The sequence below is a fragment of the Gossypium raimondii genome, chromosome 10 (assembly GCF_025698545.1).
Source record: "Gossypium raimondii isolate GPD5lz chromosome 10, ASM2569854v1, whole genome shotgun sequence".
NCBI classification, from domain to species: domain Eukaryota; kingdom Viridiplantae; phylum Streptophyta; class Magnoliopsida; order Malvales; family Malvaceae; genus Gossypium; species Gossypium raimondii.
In genome coordinates this window covers 3953093-3971015 of record NC_068574.1, presented here as the reverse complement: position 1 = coordinate 3971015, position 17923 = coordinate 3953093, and the positions used below count along the sequence as shown (strand labels likewise).

The window sequence follows — 17923 nt, the reverse complement described above, 5'->3', positions numbered from 1 at the left end:
TTTACCATATAATAAAATTATCTTTGCCCGTGGTTTTTTTATCCTGTTTGGAGGGATTTTTCCACGTTAAATTAGTGTGTTTAATTTCTCAATTTATTCCGCTATTTTTTTTACTTGTTGCTTAATCGGGTCAATCCGAACAATTGGTATTAGAGCTAGTTTAATTTTCATAAATCAGCCTGTTCAGAGATGGCAGCAACAAGGTTTGAAATTGAGAAGTTCGATGGTGAGACAAATTTCAATCTGTGGTAAGTTTGGATGATGGCAATTCTAGTTCAAACTGGCTTGAAAAAGGTTGTTACCGAGAAAAAAGCCTGAGAATCTAAATCAAATAGAATGGGAAGAGCTTGATGAAAAGACCTTGTCTGCAATCCAGTTGTGCCTCGCGAATACGGTATTGCAGGAGTATTGATGGAAAAGACCTCATCTGCCTTATGGAAAAAATTAGAAACTCTTTATGCGACTAAGTCTCTGGCTAATCGTTTAATGTTGAAATAACGTCTATTTACGTTTCGCATGAACGAATGCGAGCTTCTTAGAGATCACATCAGTCAATTCATTACTCTTTTAAATGATTTAAAGAATGTTGAGGTTCATATTGATGATGAAGATCAGGCTATGCTATTATTGTGTTCTTTACCCCATTCATACAAGTCTTTTAGGGAGACCATGATTTATGGCAGAGACAAACTCTCATTCGAAGATGTGAAGGGTCATTTGTTGAGTAAAGACAAACTTGTCAATGAGTTTCGTTTGGATAGCAAGGCAGATAGGCAAGCTTCCGTTTTGGTAGCATCAAAGAAACGAGACAAAAGGTGTCGCTATTGTAAAAAGTTAGGTCACGTCAAAGCAGATTGTTATAAACTGCGAAATAAAAAAGTTGTTGAGAGTAACGAGGAAGATGTAGCTGGTGCTAATTTGGCCGATGAAAGCGGTGATGATTTCTTGTTAGTGTCAACGAGCGATAACTCCAAGCTCACGTCCGAGTGGATCCTAGATTCGGGATGTTCTTTCCACATGTGTCACAATAGAGAATGGTTCTCCACATACAGTCAGGTTGAAGGTGGAGTTGTGCGCATGAGAAATGATTCATCTAGTAAGGTAATTGGTATTGGTACTATTAAAATTAGGATACACGATGGGACGATTAAGACACTCTCAGATGTCAGGTATGTACCTGATTTATGAAAGAATCACATCTCCTTAAGTATTTTAGACTTGAAAGGATGTAGAATCAACATCGAGTCGAGTGACGTTAAAGTATCTCGTGGATCTCTTGTTTTGCTAAAAGGTAAAAGAATCGGCAGTCTTTATATTTTGAAAGGTTTTATAGTGACCGGTGAAATTGGGCATCCCTTATCCGTTATGGAGTCGAATTCAACTCGTTTGGAGCGGAGGCAACTTGGTCATAGGAGGGAAAACGGTATGACCATTTTGTTGAAGAAAAGTTCTTTTTTGGATGCAGGTTTTGAAAAGTTAGGGCACTGTGTTCGTGAAAATTAGACTCGGGTTAGTTTTAATTTGGCAGTGTACTTAGTTAATTCCCTACATAATTCAAGATAGGCTTGTGGTGGGCTTTGGCAAAGATGGCATTGCGGAAATATGAGTCAAGGTGAGATTTATTGAGTATGACTCCTATTTCAGTCAAATTTGAAAAATAATTTTTTAGTTAAACTCTGTTTATTTGTTTCAATCAAACTCTGATTAGTATAGATTATTTTATTATTATTTGGCCTATGAATTTAGCTAATAAATAGGCTCTTTTACAACCTTAAAAAATACACCAATTAGATATTAGAACTCATAACACATTTAGAGAATTTTGTGTTTACGTTTTGAGGGTTCTTTATTTTTAGGTTTTCGGGGTTTAGTTTTTATCTTCATTTTTTGTACTCTTTGTTCTTTTTCCATTATAATAAAATTATCTTTGCCCGTGATTTTTTTTATCCTCTTTAGAGGAGGTTTTCCACTTTAAGTTTGTGTGTTCAATTTCTCAATTTATTCCGCTATTTTTTTTACTTGTTGCTTAATCAAGTCCATCCCAACAATTTTTCTTTTTTTTTCATTTGACTTTTGTATAGGATTCTCTTTCCTTTGTAAGGTCACACATATTGACCAAATTAAAACTTGAGAAACAATATAGTCAAATTGTGGCCATTTTTGAAGAATTTGGGATTGAGAAATTGGGGGCCAGAAGTTTGATGAAGCAATCAGTTATCAAATTTTCTCACCTAAACTTTCTGCCAATATTGTCAATTTAAGTAAATCCATGAAACTCCTCTATTTGATATTTGCAGCCACCCTATTTCCCCCTTTTATAGAAATTTATTCTCTTTTCATATCTTGAATTCACATACTATTTGATATTTGCAGCCACCTATTTCCCCATTTTATAGAAATTTATTCTCTTTTCATATCTTGAATTCACATATGCCAATCTGTGTTGGGTGGGGTGATTTGATGCAATAAAAATTTTGTGAGGCCAAAATCATAGGTTCAAAGTATAAGTTTAAACATTGAGTATTAGCTAACAAAAAAGAAAGAGAAAATCAAATTATGAATAGATTTGATGTTACATCTATCAAATCCATGAGAAATCTAACCGTTCATTGAACTCATTCATTTTCATTAAATCTTTCTTTTAAATGTAGCTTTGAATGATATAATAGAATACCTAACATCCACCATTTTCAAACTTCAAATTATGCATATATTCAAAGCAAGCAATTGCATTTCAAGTAATAACAATACAAGTTTAGTCAATTAGTGAAGAGAATATGCAAGGAATATTCACATAGGGTCAATATAGTATCTGAAGTACATTTGATGAATTTATATTGAAAATGTATCAAGTACTAATAAAAATTATTATCATATAATGCAAAAGTGAGATTTTATTTGCAATTAAGTTTTATTATTGTTAGCGATCTTAATTACTCGATTTAAATTCCATCATATGTATGTGCGCTCTCTAATCCCATCATGTGCATGTACAATCATCTATCTATGTATTCTAATGTTTTGATTCTATAGTTATTCAGATATTTACTTATAATATTTTTATAAAAAAAGTGAGGGTCAACACCTTTCCACTTCAATTATTGATTTTATTTTGGTTGAATAAATTATTTTTGTGTAATTTGTTGGACATAACAAAATTAATTTATATTTAATATATTAATAATACATAAATCATTAAATTAAGTATGTTTGATACTAAACCACCATATATAACTCCAAAAACAATTTATAGAGGTAGAATTATATTTATTTTTCAATGCATTTTGCTTGTGAAAACATCATTATTAAATACAATAAATTTATAGAATCCTAATAAAAGAAGTAACAATGAAGAAAATACTAGTATTATAATGAAATATTGTCAGCAAAGATTTTGTGATTACAATGGTAAGATCCTGCCTAGACCCTTGACGTGAACAAATTAAAGACTAGTAATTTTTGGTGACATTGACCTTTGAAAGGATATATATATATATATATAACACCTTAACCCAAAAGTCATAATAAGCTCGTGCATTGGGTATAATAATAAAGATTTCTTATCAAAGTTGAAAGTTTCTTCGTTTTATTTAATTAGATCCATATCCCAATTCCAATATACTGTTTGATGATCTCATATTGGATAGGGAATAATTTTTATTAAGAGTTGCTTGAGGCTGAAGCAAAATCTTTTGAGGTCCAACGTCCATTTAATTAATCCAATAATCAATGTTTTTAACCGACAATATATGTTTGTAATCTTAAACCAAAATTATGATACGATAAGATTCCTTTGCATGCTTTGTATATGACTACTTTTTGTAGCTCATTGTCGACCATGTAATATATGGAGTACAGTATTTATATAATATGACCCAATATGTCAAATCTCATCATCATCATGTGTCTATCTTGTCCTGCAAGTGTGTTTTGGGTTTTGTTGTTACATGATCATTTTGTCTTGTCTTTTGTTTCGTATTAGAGAGTTTCAAAGGTATATATGGGCAAAGAAATGGGATAAATTTATGATGTAGAGTTGGTCTGTTTTTTCTCTTCTTTTCTTTTCTTTTCTTTTGGAGAGGTGAGGGGACAAAGGGGAACTATATTTAATCATTTCTTCACAGCCCTAATTAGACTAATTAGCCTCTCTCAACTATAACTTTAATCTTAATATTATTATTATTATTATGCTCTTTTTTCTCTTTTGACATTTCAATCCAAAGCAAAGCATGGAAGGATGTGAAGACTTTCCTCTTCTTACAAAAATGTGGCAGTTTGAGAATACTAAAAATGTTGCAGATATTAATATCCAATGGTAATTTTATTGAATGATATTTTTGAAAAACTATGAATTTATTATATTAGTCCATAATTATGGACTAAAATTCATCTATTGGTTTAAAAAATTATGTTTAAGTTAGTTTTTTTTTTATTTCTAAAGGTATTTACCGGGCGAGATAAGTAACTAATTATTCGTATTCTGTAAACCCATTATAAATGCTAACCACGAGTTTTAAAGTTGCTCTATATTCAAAGCGAGGATCGAACCCTCGACCACTGATTAAGAGTTTCTATGTTTTATTTTGATCAATTTTAATTCTTTGTACTTTTTGATTTTGTCAAATTTTGTCTTTATATATATATTTTAAATATGTTGGCTAAATTCTGCTATTAGTTTTATACTATGGGTAAAATTGTAGATTTAGTCAGAGTTTTTCAATTTGATCTTTTTTAATCCCTATACTTTTCAAATTTAGAATTTTCAATCTTGACACAAATCACAGCCATTAAGTCTATAAACTTTCTTGTAAGTAATATGTAAAAATAACAAGCTGACATAGCATTACACATGTCATATTATGTTTGTCGCATAAAACTTTGAAAATAACATAACCTAATGAATTTAACAACAACCGGTTAACCAAAACTGAGATTTTAAAATTCAAAATATACATAAATTAAAAAAGTTCAAATTAAAATTCAGAATTAGATTCACAATTTACTAATAACATAATTTAACCTCAAAAAAACATCCACGTTCATAAGAGTTTTCCAGCACCGTTTAGTGCATCATCCTTTTTAACTTTATTCTGTTGGTTACAAGACAAATTGGATTTAAAAATAATTTTTTTAAAAATAGTGGTACGTACGAAATGGTCAAGGGCCACAATTCCATCAAAGTTGTATACTTTATTAGGAATTTTGATTAAGCAATATCTCTTAGAAGATCCTTTATTGTAAAAAAGACTAAGAACATGAAGGGCCTCTTCAATCTTTCTTGCCTTGCTCTGACTGATGCAAAAGGAATCCCATGATCATATTCACCCCCACATTTTTGGATTTCATTGTATATGTACTAACATTGCTGTACAATTTTCATGATCTAACATAATACCATAGGAAGTGGATTCTCCCAAAACCAAAAAAAAAAATCGTAAAACGATAAAAGGTCGAGCTACGATCATTTCAACTCGAAGATTTAGTTCTATAAACACTTCACATCATATTGAAGTTTTTTTCCAAAGGGAATAGAACTACAATAGTCTATGAATGAAGATGGTGACATTTACATGCTACTGTTTCAATATTGTTCTGGTTTCACACACTGACAGCAGCAACCAACAAGGAATTATGGTCATCTATTAATGATTAATCTCATCAGTAATGACATGTATTGTTTCTTCAGCATTAACAAGATTGAAATTCAATGAAATAAAAACTGACCATAAGACTTAATCCCACTAGATTTCTAAATGAAGGAAATGCGAGACTAATTCCTATGCTCATGATACTGAAAATTTTCGGTATTGAAAAGAACCAGGTCCCAGGAGGAGTGAGCTAAAATAAGAATCTAATTCCTAGTCTAGAATAGCTTTCCACAAATTGTTTTATTATTTTTTTCTTTTTCTGGTTGTTGAAGGCAAATACTAACCTACCAAAGTGAACACAATGATGATTGTTGGTACGAGAATCATGGATGCATTCTTAACTAGGAAATCTATATATAAATTCAAATTGATAGTTTCAAACATACCTTTCGTAAAATTCCTTTCTTGCTTTAAATGCAATGTGATTCTTTAGCTCTTCAATGCTCATCACAGGCTCGAGCTTACATTTTAATAAATCAGATAATCAAGAAACGAAGCAGAATTTACCAAGCTAGGAATAAGTGACAGGTCCTTAACCTTTTCTTTGAGACATTCCATCAAAATAAAGCCTATTAAAAGTCACAAGACAATGGTTATCCTAAATATATATATATATATATAAAGAATTTAACAACCAAGATCAACTATACATATAAGGGAATAACAAGCAAAAACTGAAGTCTAGATTGAACCGAGTCATAACAAAGAACATGAGAAACTGAAATATCGTGAGAACCAAACAGAGAACTAAGGAGAAACAGAAAATATACAAGGTTCTAGAATGAAACCTCCCATGTTCTCGGCAATTCGCACCAAAAGCCCTAGCATATGTATTTTCAAAAATCATGTACCAAATAAAGCAAAGGGTTCCAAAAAGTATTTCCAAATGTTGGTTCAACAATAAATCCCCTATGTCAAGTTTGAATACAATGTAAGAGTGATGTTCTATGTTCAGTATCTTTCTTACTCTATAGGTAATGTCACCGAAATCAAATGCAATATGCATGACTTGCAAAGGTGGTGAAATATTCCTCAAAGTATAGTATTTCAACACACTTTAAGAAACTACGAAGACAGTACAAGGAATGAGTCAAAGCCACAATCTTTTACAATTAAGCTTGCATTACATAAGCACAGAAGCAGCCCAGGGGTGCCATACTAATTCAAAATCCAAACTTCCCAAAACAGCATTGAAAGAACCAAAAATGCAAGGGCAACCCATCAAAACAAACTATCAAATTAACAAGTAAAAACAAATGTAATGGGAAAAATACCAGGGGCTTGAAGCACCTTCAAATCAAATTTATTGGCTAGTTGAACATGTCCAATTGCAATAGCACGTTTCACGGCAAGCTTCTTTAAGCTAATCAGAAAATCCTGCAAATCGGGTTCAAATTTTATTTCAATTAAATGCTTAACTTCTTTACCGATTTTCATTTAGACAGAGAAAAAAAAAAAAGATAACTTACAAGCTCGGATTCAGAAAGGGAACAAAGCCAACTGATATCTTCAATGCTATTATTTCCTAAAATTTCTTCTTCTTACTCATATAAATGGAACGGTTTTTTTAACAAATATTTCATGTATTTTTGCAAAAGCTCGGCAATGGCTTTTGCTTTTTGTAGAACTTCAAAACCTCTGCAGAGTCTAAACGAGAATTGAAGACGACGGTTTAAGGTTTTTTTGGTTTTAATTATTGATGCTAACAAAAAGGGTATTCTGTGTGTTTGGGCTTTTGGCTCTTCAAAAAATTTTAATTTTATTTCGACTCTTAACACAAAATTCTAACTTTCACCCATGCTCTTGTACACATATTCAAAGATGCATTGAGTACAAGTAGAATAGTTTGAATAACATAAGCAATTTCCTAATGTACAATATCTGAATGAAATTAAAGAATGAGGAAAAAGGAGAGTATTAGGAAAAGGGACTGGTAGTTATTGATCTATATATGGGGCTATTTGTCACACTTCTATAAATTGACAATTTCTTTTGTTGCAACTGTTGGTTGAATGACAAAATTTTTGCATCAACTCTTGCTGAAAACCCAATGCGAGTAGACCTCTGGGAGTTCCTTTGTTCTCTTACCCACATTTCATTATCTCTCACATCATATTTCTTGTAGCACTGCTCCATTTCTTGGATGATATGATCATCCATGGGAAAATATGATCTTTGGATCACAATGTGTATGAAGTATGGTAGGAGAGACACGACGACCACGAGCACCGTGATCATCCAGTACAAGGGTGCCGGTCCGATGCCTTCGACCAACACTTGGAATGCATTTCCTGAGAAATTTGGAGGCAATGCACCATAGACTAGCAAGAAAATGTACCATAACAGGATGCTTCCCCATATAGAGAGATGTTGGATCCAAGTGAAATGGCTGGTGATTAGGGCAATTTGACAATTGACAGTCCATATTATGCAGGTGTATGTTGTAGCACCTAGAGAATCGATATCCGCTACGAATCCGTTTTCTCGCATTGCTGTTGGGGAGAGTATGTAAATGTTTGCCAGGAAGATGACTAGAGAACTAACCACGCCATTTAATATCCACCCGATAATGCGGCTCCAGCTGAAGTGTACGTTCCTTGGCCCTTGTTGATAAAGTGCTGGAAACTGCTTCATTTCATAAGAACCAGAGAAAATTTGTGTAAATGTTTCGAAGATGGAAGCTTTATGTGTTCGTATTTAGTTAAACATTACCTGCAAGCATATGTCCGATGAAACATCTTGCTCGAGGACTCCTAATGCTATGACAGGCAAGGATGTCAACATCACATTGAACATTGTCATATACCAATCATCATACAAGACTTCTCCAGAGAAACTTGTGTATAATTCATAGTAGAATAGAGTGAGGCCAAAAGCAACATTCTTGTAGACAAAATACAGAACCTACAACCATTTCACCAGTAATTAAGGTCTTGAATGTATGTATGTATGTATGTATGTATGTATGTATGTATGTATGTATGTATGTATGTATGTATGTATGTATGTATGTATGTATGTATGTATGTATGTATGTATGTATGTATGTATGTATGTATGTATGTATGCATGTATGTATGTACATGAAATTTTTTTAAATATAAATTAAAGACGTACCATCTTTGATATTCTCTGATAACACCAATGGCCATGAACTATAAGCAATCTCTCCAAGAATCGGAATTGTGGTAGCGAAAAGTCACTGGCCATGACTGCCTGCAAGTGATCATCCATGAAAAAACTACTTTTAGCTTGATGTACGACAAGTATATAGAACTAAGAGTCAATGCAGAAGCCTAAAGATCCCTTGCCACCATTGATCTAAATGAAAATAATGAAAAATTACCTGCATTCCTTCCATACCACTGATCCCGACTCCAATATCAGCTTCTTGAATCATACCAACATCATTTGCCCCATCCCCAATTGCAAGAGTTGTTTTGCCAGTATATTGCTTTACTAATCTAGTGATCTGTAATTTCCACACAAATCAATATCATATGATGTTGAAAATTGAATTTGCTCAGCTTCCATGTATCATTGAAGAAGTGACAGGAAACAAAGACAAAATGCCATACCAGAGCTTTCTGTTTTGGGGACACTCGACAGCATATGACAGAAGCACAGTTAACAGCCAATTGCAAGAACTCATCCTTTACGTCCCCTCTCAAAGCAATTTCAAGAGCTTTTCCATCTATAACTAGACCAAATGGAGCCTCTTTGTTTCTTTCTTCACAGACCATTTTGTATGAACTTTCAATTTGTTGCAAAATGTCTTCTTTCATATCCTGAAAAGCTAGAAAAAGGAGTCACTGTTATTACCAAGCATATGACAAACATAATGCCCTTTTCAAGTTAACTTTTACCTTTACTTGGTTATTAGACTCAGCATCTCTGCTCAAACTCAAATGGAATTGCTTCATATCTTGACGGAGTAAGCTACAAGCAAATCTGCCAAATGGGCCAATACAATAGCAAATATATATGGAACTGTGATATATATACACACACAAAGATATGGAACTGTGATATAAGCCTCACCCTATATTTATGGCAGTCTCCCTCTTGTCACCAGTGAGCAGCCATATTTTCAACCCTGCTTGGGCAAGTTTATCTATGCACTCTGGAACCTGTTATGTACATAAATAGAATAAGCAGTTGATTGCAGGAAACTAATGTTGGAATTATATGCTTGTTAGATCAAGTAGCAAATGCAACAAGCAAGGACATCCAGGGCTGCTTTTTTTGAAAACTTTTGACATTTGCTTGAACATGTCTGGATATGTATCGTTGCTATTGAACAAAACCAGAGAAAACACATAGAAAGTGACAAAAGAGGGAGATAACTGACTGACCCCTTTTTGTAACTTGTCTTCAACAGCTACAACACCTAATAAGATTAAGTCCTTTTCTATCGTTTCGGATGCTTGCTCTAGTAGTTCTTCTCTTTCAGGACCAATGGTAGCTTTGGCTTGTGTAAATATTGTGTTCCAACTTTCGTACTCAGCTGCCTCAATTGTCCTGTAGGCGAAAGCTAGGGTGCGAAGACCATCTTCTGCGTAACTTGAAAGATGCATAGTGGTTGCTTGCTCATATGCCCTTCCGTTATCGGCTAGTCTATCGAAGATTATGCTGAAAATCAAGACCAATGGAAACACATGACATAAGTGATAAGGTGGTTTCAATGGACTAGTCCCAAGTTATAAATAATGGATTACATTTCAATTCTTGTTATATGAAATTGAATCAATCGGCATTTGAAGTAATCCAAGGTGTTAGATATACCTGTCTGCACCTTTGCAAAGTAGAAAATTTTGTCCATCTTCATTGCTGACTATAACCGACATCCTCTTACGCGAACTGCTGAATTCCAACAGATTTAGCAGCTTGTATTCCCTGAAGATGAACTTGATATATCATATTTAGGCATTAAATTGAAAGGAAACTATTGGAAACAAAGTAAATTTTGTGAAAGACAACAAGTTACCTCTCAACTTCCTTCATAGAGGAAGGATCAAACTCCCTAAGAACCATCAATGATTGAGTTCTTCTACAAAATTGGAAACCGAACTCTTGTGAGGCGATAAGGAAAGATACTTCTTCTGGTGATTCTGCTTCATAACTTAGCTTATCCGTCTTATGATTATCATCTTCGAGAGGTATGCCTGTATGACACAAAGCCATGACTCTAAAGAACATTGTAATGTCGAATAAGTTGGATCCATGGATCCAATTCTCGTTCGTAAGCCTGTCATCTCTAAAGTTGAAACCCTTGATAACAGGTTCCTCAGTTTTTGTAAGTCTTGCATTCCCATTTTGAGCACTAAAACTTGATACCGAGAACTCAAATGGTTCAAAGCTTCGGGTTGCTCCATCGGTCTCATCAATACTGAACTCGAATGGTTCAAAATCAGCATTCATTCTCATTGATGCAGCAAGGTCAACCTCAGTTATATCACCCCCATATGACACTCCAGCAATTGAGCATTTCCTGAACTCCATCTGATTACATGTCAGAGTCCCAGTTTTATCTGAGAGTATCATTTCTACCTGGCCGAGTTCTTCGTTTAAATTCGAAGTCCGAGCTTGAACTGACTTGCATGTTACATCATCATACAGTTCTATGTCTTTATTGATAAGCATTGTTTGTAAAACTTTAACAACTTCAATGGAGACGTATAAAGAAATGGGGATTAAGTAGCCATACAATACAAGGGCCCGTATGAACTGTAAACCAGCTGATTGTACCGGCTTTGATGGATTGAAGAAGCGATCATCATATTTTTCAGAGTTCGAATCATCAAGGTCATTGACTTTATTATCATCTGGCAATTGAAGGTACCACCAATCAACCATGTCCTGCCTCAAGTACAATAAAGATCCAAAGGAGGAAACCAAGGAAACCAAAACAAGCATTGAGAAAAGAATGTAGATAATATGATCCATTTTCCTCTCTATTCGGCTACGTTTAGATGGCGACCTTGTCGAGTTCCGTACTGCTTTTGTATCATGTCCACTGAAGATCACTACTCCATAAATGTAATCAGTGTTTCTGAGTTTCGAATCTCGTAAAAGCAATTGAGAAGGGCTCAAAGGATACGATTCCTTCTCGAACTCTATGTTCCCAACAAAGGTGTAAAGGTTCGGATTCGGATCCTCACAGTGAACAGTGGCCTTAAATTTACTGAATTCTTCATCCTCATTCAAACAAAGACTGGCTTCCAAGCATCTTTTGATCTTCAGATTCGTTTCTCCATCAAGGTTCATGGTTTCCACATAACAAACACCATCTTCATTGCCGGAAGACAGCAAAAGAAGATCACTCGGAAAGTATTCGCCTTTGTTAACCTTTACAACATCCCCTACACGAAGTTCTTTCCACAACTTATCTACAAACACCCCGTTGCTTATATGAGTCTTTACAGTTCGATTGTTTACATCCAAATCCTGCAAAAAAAAAAAACAGCTTTATCTAATAAGTAAATGGTACAAAATATAGATGAACAAGTGATGCTTAGTTACAAGTTACCTGAAAAAACCTATGCCAATCTTCAACAGCCTCTTTAAGCATGCTGATTCCAACCACAAACACCAAAGGAGCAATCAAGCTAGCTCGTGAGAAAGGAGCTAAAGAAAATAGTGAGAAAATTGCTGCCAATAAAAAATAGAAATTGGCTACTCTTCTAAACTGCTCAAAAAGTGCTCTTGGAAGGAAAGTCAGAACGTTGTATTTGGTTGTGGATATATAGTTGTAAGGGTATTTGTAAGGCTTTCTCTTGTGTAGGTGAGGCTCGTTGCAAAACACCACCCGAGAAAACCCCGGCTGACCGATGAGCTCACGAGCCGCCAGCCGTTCTTTGGATGTCAAGGGTCGAAAGCATGCAGCAAAAGAATATAGTTTGCTCCATCTAATCTTCCCCTTCCTTTTCCTTGATGATGCAGCCACCATCTTTAACAAAGTTCACAAACTTCAAGCTCCCTCTTCAACTATATATCATATGAAGAAGATAAGTCAAAAGAGTACGAAAATGCCTATGGAAAATCACATAGGTCCCTGGCGTTCAGAAAACTATAGATTCCGGCCATTGTAATCATGGATGTATACACAAGTAGTGTAAATACAAAAACAAAGGAACAAAGCTCATTGATTTTTGTAATGTTATACATATTCTATCATTGTAGTTTCTGAAATAGAAGGACTTTCCAATGCTAGAAGTTGGACTTTCGTAGATCTAGCAGGCCTTCATTAAGCCGCATTTTACGGATAAAAATATATATACATTTTCATCCCTCGTCCTCAAAAACACTTCACCGTTTTCTTTCTTTGAGTTAAAATATTATATGATTATATGCAAATCGACCTTGCCTTGCTGTTTACTTCAAAATACTCAAAAAGGTCTTCAAAGACTTAGTTTTTGCTTAATCAATCAGAATTGCCTCTAGATTCGAGAATTGAATCTTGGGAAGGTGTTTTTTTTTTCAAACCAAATATATATATAGTCAATTTTATGAAGGTGACCATGGGCATCTTAAAGATTACAAGAGAAAAGCAATTAATATTATTGTTCAAAACACGAAAAGAAGAACAACATAAAAAATTACCCTATTGTGTTCATCTGCCTCTAGATTTGAGCTTCCGAATATATAAAAGGATACTATTTCATGTGTTATTTTATTCTGTTTCTACAATGTCAACCAACCCTTTTTTTATAAATCTTCAAAGACTAAAATAATTCCGTAGAATCATTCATGTATTGTTATATATCTTCAAGAACATGGATTATAATTACCCTGAGCAGCCCTCCAAAGCTCTTAAATTATTCGTTATTAGTTAAGTGATGTATAAACACAATTAATGGCGTGATAATCTGTGGGTAATGAAATTTACACGTTAGTTTGAGAACTTGAAATGCGTTAATTCATGGGTATTTTCATTATTATCCTTTCATCAAGGAACTTTGGCCTAGGAGCCCCGGCAAAAATGATTAAAAAACAAAGACCAATTGCATAGGCTTGCCTAACTGAAAAACAAATGAACAATTAATAAACTTGCCAGGTGAATAGAGCCTTTGACTTTGAATATAATGGTTCATATTAAACTGATATCAAGTACCAATGCAACTAAAACCTCCATGGGGAAACAACAAGGTTATATACAAGGCAGAAAGTTGGCTTGTGGTCAGACCAATGATCCCAATATAAAAATGTATAAGATTATTTCACAGATTTATTCTGACTTCCTTGCGTTGATAGCTATAAACAAAGGACATTAAAATCGAGCAATGCACAACTAGATAAGGGCCGGCTAAGAAATTTATAGCTAATCATGGTTGTTGGCACTTGGCAGGCGGCACTTTGTAAACATATCTTGTCTTTTGCTGCAAATATTGGGAATTTGATAGTGTAAACCCACAAATAGTATGTTATTCTAGATCCCCAAAATCTGATTTGACATTGAAGGAAGGTACTTTATCCATAAGTTTCCATGAGACGAGCCTGGAATGGTGTCATTTCCAAATTCAGAGCAAACAATCTTGGGGCCATCATAATGAGTGATCATGCTCGTTTCAATGGTGTCTACTGATGCTGGTTCCTTCACCAACCAGGAATTTGAAAGCTTTAGATATCTGTTATAGAGTGCTAATCCTATTGCAGGGTTCCTTTTATCACTCCTGCATATATATGTATACATGCAGACGAATGTAGAAGTAATCACTCTCTGGTTATGAGATGAATATAAAGAAGTAATATTATCATCTTTATGAAGAATATTATGGCGGAAGGGAAAAAACAAGAAACCTGTCACTCCAATTCAGAACTTTACTCCACCATAAGACAGCCTCCAAAAACTCCTCTAGTTTCTTTCCATTAATCAAAAGCAAACTTAAGTCAGGCATACATGCATCCTTCACATATGGTGTCACGGATATCCATGGTTTTGAGGCCGATCTTTGAATAGCATCCAAAACATCCGAGCTGACATAGCTGTTTAGCCTATTAGAGCAGTCCTCAGCAGCTGCAGCGGCATGAGCGCTTAAGTCAATTCCGGTTAGCTCTTCTATTCTTCCCTGCAATGAAAGCCAAGTCTAGAAATTTTACAACAAGAAATGCCATCCCAAATAAGAAAATAGCCTAATGTTCAAATACATTCATTAGTTGACTACCAAATCCTCTAAGCCTGTAACTTCCCATCAGGGGTAAGGCAAGCACCGAACAACTAAATATATGGAGGCAACATAGAATCCAGTTCTTCTATTTGCATCAGAGAATGCATGCAATCATGTTTTAAAGTGTTCCAACTTCCAATGTCTTGAACATATATTAGGAATTTAATCTGTTAGCAACTATAAATTACATAGTAAAGAAGAAACCAACCATTAAAATTAGATTGGGAGAAACATATATGAATTTTGTTAGAGACTGATGAACACTTGGTATAATGAAAGGTGCTATTTCCTCAAGATTGAGACTGTCATATTCTGCTTCAGAAGAAGCCCTCTTAATTATTTCTTTCACTTTCTCTTGCCTACATATTTTGACAACAACATCAACAAGAATCAAGACATGAACCTTGTAAGTATGTAATAATAAGAAGAAGAAAAAACAATATATTACCCATGAAGTTCAAGGTTTGAATGTGGAAATAAAACTTTCAACTTATAAAAGGAAACTTTGTCTTTGTCCCCTTGAGGTGTAAAGAAATGAAAGTGAAGCATATCTGGATATCTGAATATTTAGAAAAACACAGAAAAAATGAGTAAGAAAAGCAGAAAAGGCGACAAATTATTTAGCATTGAAATCTTGAAGTCAACTCTTCAAATTTGCTCTTAGCATCATTAATGGCCGATAAGACTTGCACCCAGAAAAGGTCCCTGAAAACAGAGCAAGTTCGAGAAATTAAACCGATACCTTGAACTTGAAAGAGTTGAGTTGGCAAGGACTGCCAGCACTTTAAGGTCCAAACACTGCATCCATGAAACAATGTGTATCAACCCGTCATCTTCATCAACGGTGAGTTTCACGGTGGGAGAGGGAGAGGAGTGGGAGTTAAAAGGGACCCACTTTCTGTGAGGGTCGGAGGGGTGACGGAAATGGGAAGCCGGTAAGAATTGGAGGAGTCCGAGAAAGACTATGAGGGCAAAGGCGAGAAAGTGAATGACGGGTTTTGGAGTCGGATCCTGGTTTAGGTCCGGATAGATAGTTCCACGATTCTTGGAAGTGTTAGTGGGTTGAGTTGGTCTCCTGTTCGAGGCAGACGATCTCCACGACATGTACGAAGAAGACATTGACTTTGCCTTCACAACTTTCCTTTGTTGGAACAAGGAAATCCCCGAATTAACTCATCTTCGTTGCATATTTCTGTGTAATGAGCCCGGCATCCCTTTTCTTTTTCTTTTTTTAATCTCCGCGGGCTATGTATAATATATTAATTTTTAGTAAGTAAAAATGTATAGAAAATTAACAAGATCAATAAAATAATATATAATGATATTTTTAAATAAAATATATATTATAAAATTAAATTATTATTTTACAAAATTACTTTTAAAATTTAAATTATGTAGGAGTATACTTGTAAATTGATAAATTAATTGGATTATATCATAATTTTTTTGTAGTAATTATTCAAATTCTCACTCTTCATTAAAAATTGTATAGTGTAATTGGGTGCTGCAATTAAAGTTGTAAATGAACTAAACTTGAACGAATAAACATTTGTTCATGTTCGCTTGTTTATTTTTAAGCTTGTTCGTGTTTAATTTATGTTTGTTAAAATTTCAAATTTTTGTTAATGTTCGTTTATTTAATATTCACGAACATGTTCATTTAACTTAATCAAACATGTTCACGAACATTAAACAAACATGTTCATAAACATATAATTGAACATGTTCACGAAAAATGTTAATAAATAATAAATAAATTCACACATATATTGTTTAGAAATAAAATAGTCAAATATAAATATTAATAATTATATTATAAATGAAAAATACAAACCAAGATGATTTTATTACACTAACGGCACATTTGGTTTGCTGTAATGGAATAGAGCTGTAATGGAATGAGCTGTAATAGCAATTCAATTGTTTGGTTGAATGGAATGGAATAGAACTATAATAGTATTCTTGTCTTTGGTTGAATGGAATGATGTTGTAATAGTATAAGGAAAAAAAACTAAAATGACTAGAATACCCTTGGCAGAATTTTTTTGAGGTTGATGATTATTGTTATTGTTATTAAATTTTGATAAGATTATTAATATAAATAATTTAATCATATTTTAACATAATTATTATTAAATATAATTTAATAAAAATATATAATTTAATAAAATTCTTAATATAATCATTCTTATATGAATTTACTAAAATCATAATATATAATACTATAAAAATTATATATAATCCATAAACACAAACGGAAAACATCAACTTAATACAGAAAAACATCAACTTAATACAGAAACCAAAACATGAACTCCATGTTAACATTAGGAAATTTCAAGAAATGCAAATAAACAGAACTCAACTAGTTGAAATCACAAGCCATTCGGAAAACAATAGAATCAGTCAAACATGCAATAGAATAAACAAGTAATAGAATCACCTTGAAAAACTTTTCATCTGTTCAATCGAACATGCAATAGAAACAGTCAAAGAAAAGCCTAATGGAAATCATAAGAAAAGAATGAAAATTAGGAGAACAAAATATTCAAATATATTTTGGTGAATAATATAACAAATATTGCAGATTTGAGGAAAAGCAAAACTAACCTGTAAAATAAACAAGGAAAGAGTGCGAGCTGCTAAAGAGTGATGGTAATGACCTGTCAGGCTGCTGTAGAGTTAGGAGTAGAAAGAAAAGAATAAATTATCTTCCCGGCCCTAACCCAAGAAATCGGTTTTAAGCAAAGAGTGAAAAAAATATTTTTCGTTCCTGATAAAATGAAGAAAAGAAACGTAGGAGAAGATGAAGCTGAGGGCAGAAATCGGTTTTAAGTTCCCAAACGTAAGAAGGAAAAATCAATGAATAAAAGAAGTAAAAAAATTACCTCTGCAATCAATGGAAGGGAAACGCCGGAGAGGATAAAGCTTGATGAGGGCAGAAAAAGATTACCTCCCTTCTCGCTATTGTTTGTCAGTCGCTGCAAGAAGCGGAAGACTAGTAAAGCCATAAACAAAATGACTATTCTTACCCTAGAACTGCAAGAAATTGTGAAAACCTACCTTTGGGGAGATAAAGATGAAGGCAAATCGATACTTGATTTGGGG

At 33.8% G+C, this 17923-nt stretch overlaps 2 protein-coding genes across 2 annotated transcripts; both read right to left on the bottom strand.

Moving 5' to 3' along the window:
• Positions 1 to 7419: 7419 nt before the first annotated feature.
• Positions 7420 to 12826, bottom strand: LOC105778281 (probable phospholipid-transporting ATPase 5). Its single transcript, XM_012601964.2, has 11 exons — positions 12178 to 12826; positions 10636 to 12095; positions 10434 to 10544; positions 10004 to 10280; positions 9690 to 9778; positions 9515 to 9599; positions 9227 to 9436; positions 8995 to 9120; positions 8766 to 8864; positions 8361 to 8552; positions 7420 to 8273 (listed from the first exon to the last, which is right to left on the bottom strand). The coding sequence occupies exons 1-11, from the start codon at positions 12595 to 12597 to the stop codon at positions 7566 to 7568; spliced, it is 3777 nt and encodes a 1258-aa protein (XP_012457418.1). The 5' UTR covers positions 12598 to 12826; the 3' UTR covers positions 7420 to 7565.
• Positions 12827 to 13705: 879 nt separating this feature from the next.
• On the bottom strand, positions 13706 to 16042 carry LOC105778282 (uncharacterized). Its single transcript, XM_012601966.2, has 5 exons — positions 15558 to 16042; positions 15264 to 15374; positions 15024 to 15174; positions 14448 to 14716; positions 13706 to 14320 (listed from the first exon to the last, which is right to left on the bottom strand). Exons 1-5 carry the CDS (start codon positions 15932 to 15934, stop codon positions 14077 to 14079), a joined length of 1152 nt encoding a protein of 383 aa, XP_012457420.1. The 5' UTR covers positions 15935 to 16042; the 3' UTR covers positions 13706 to 14076.
• Between the last annotated feature and the right edge of the window lie 1881 nt (positions 16043 to 17923).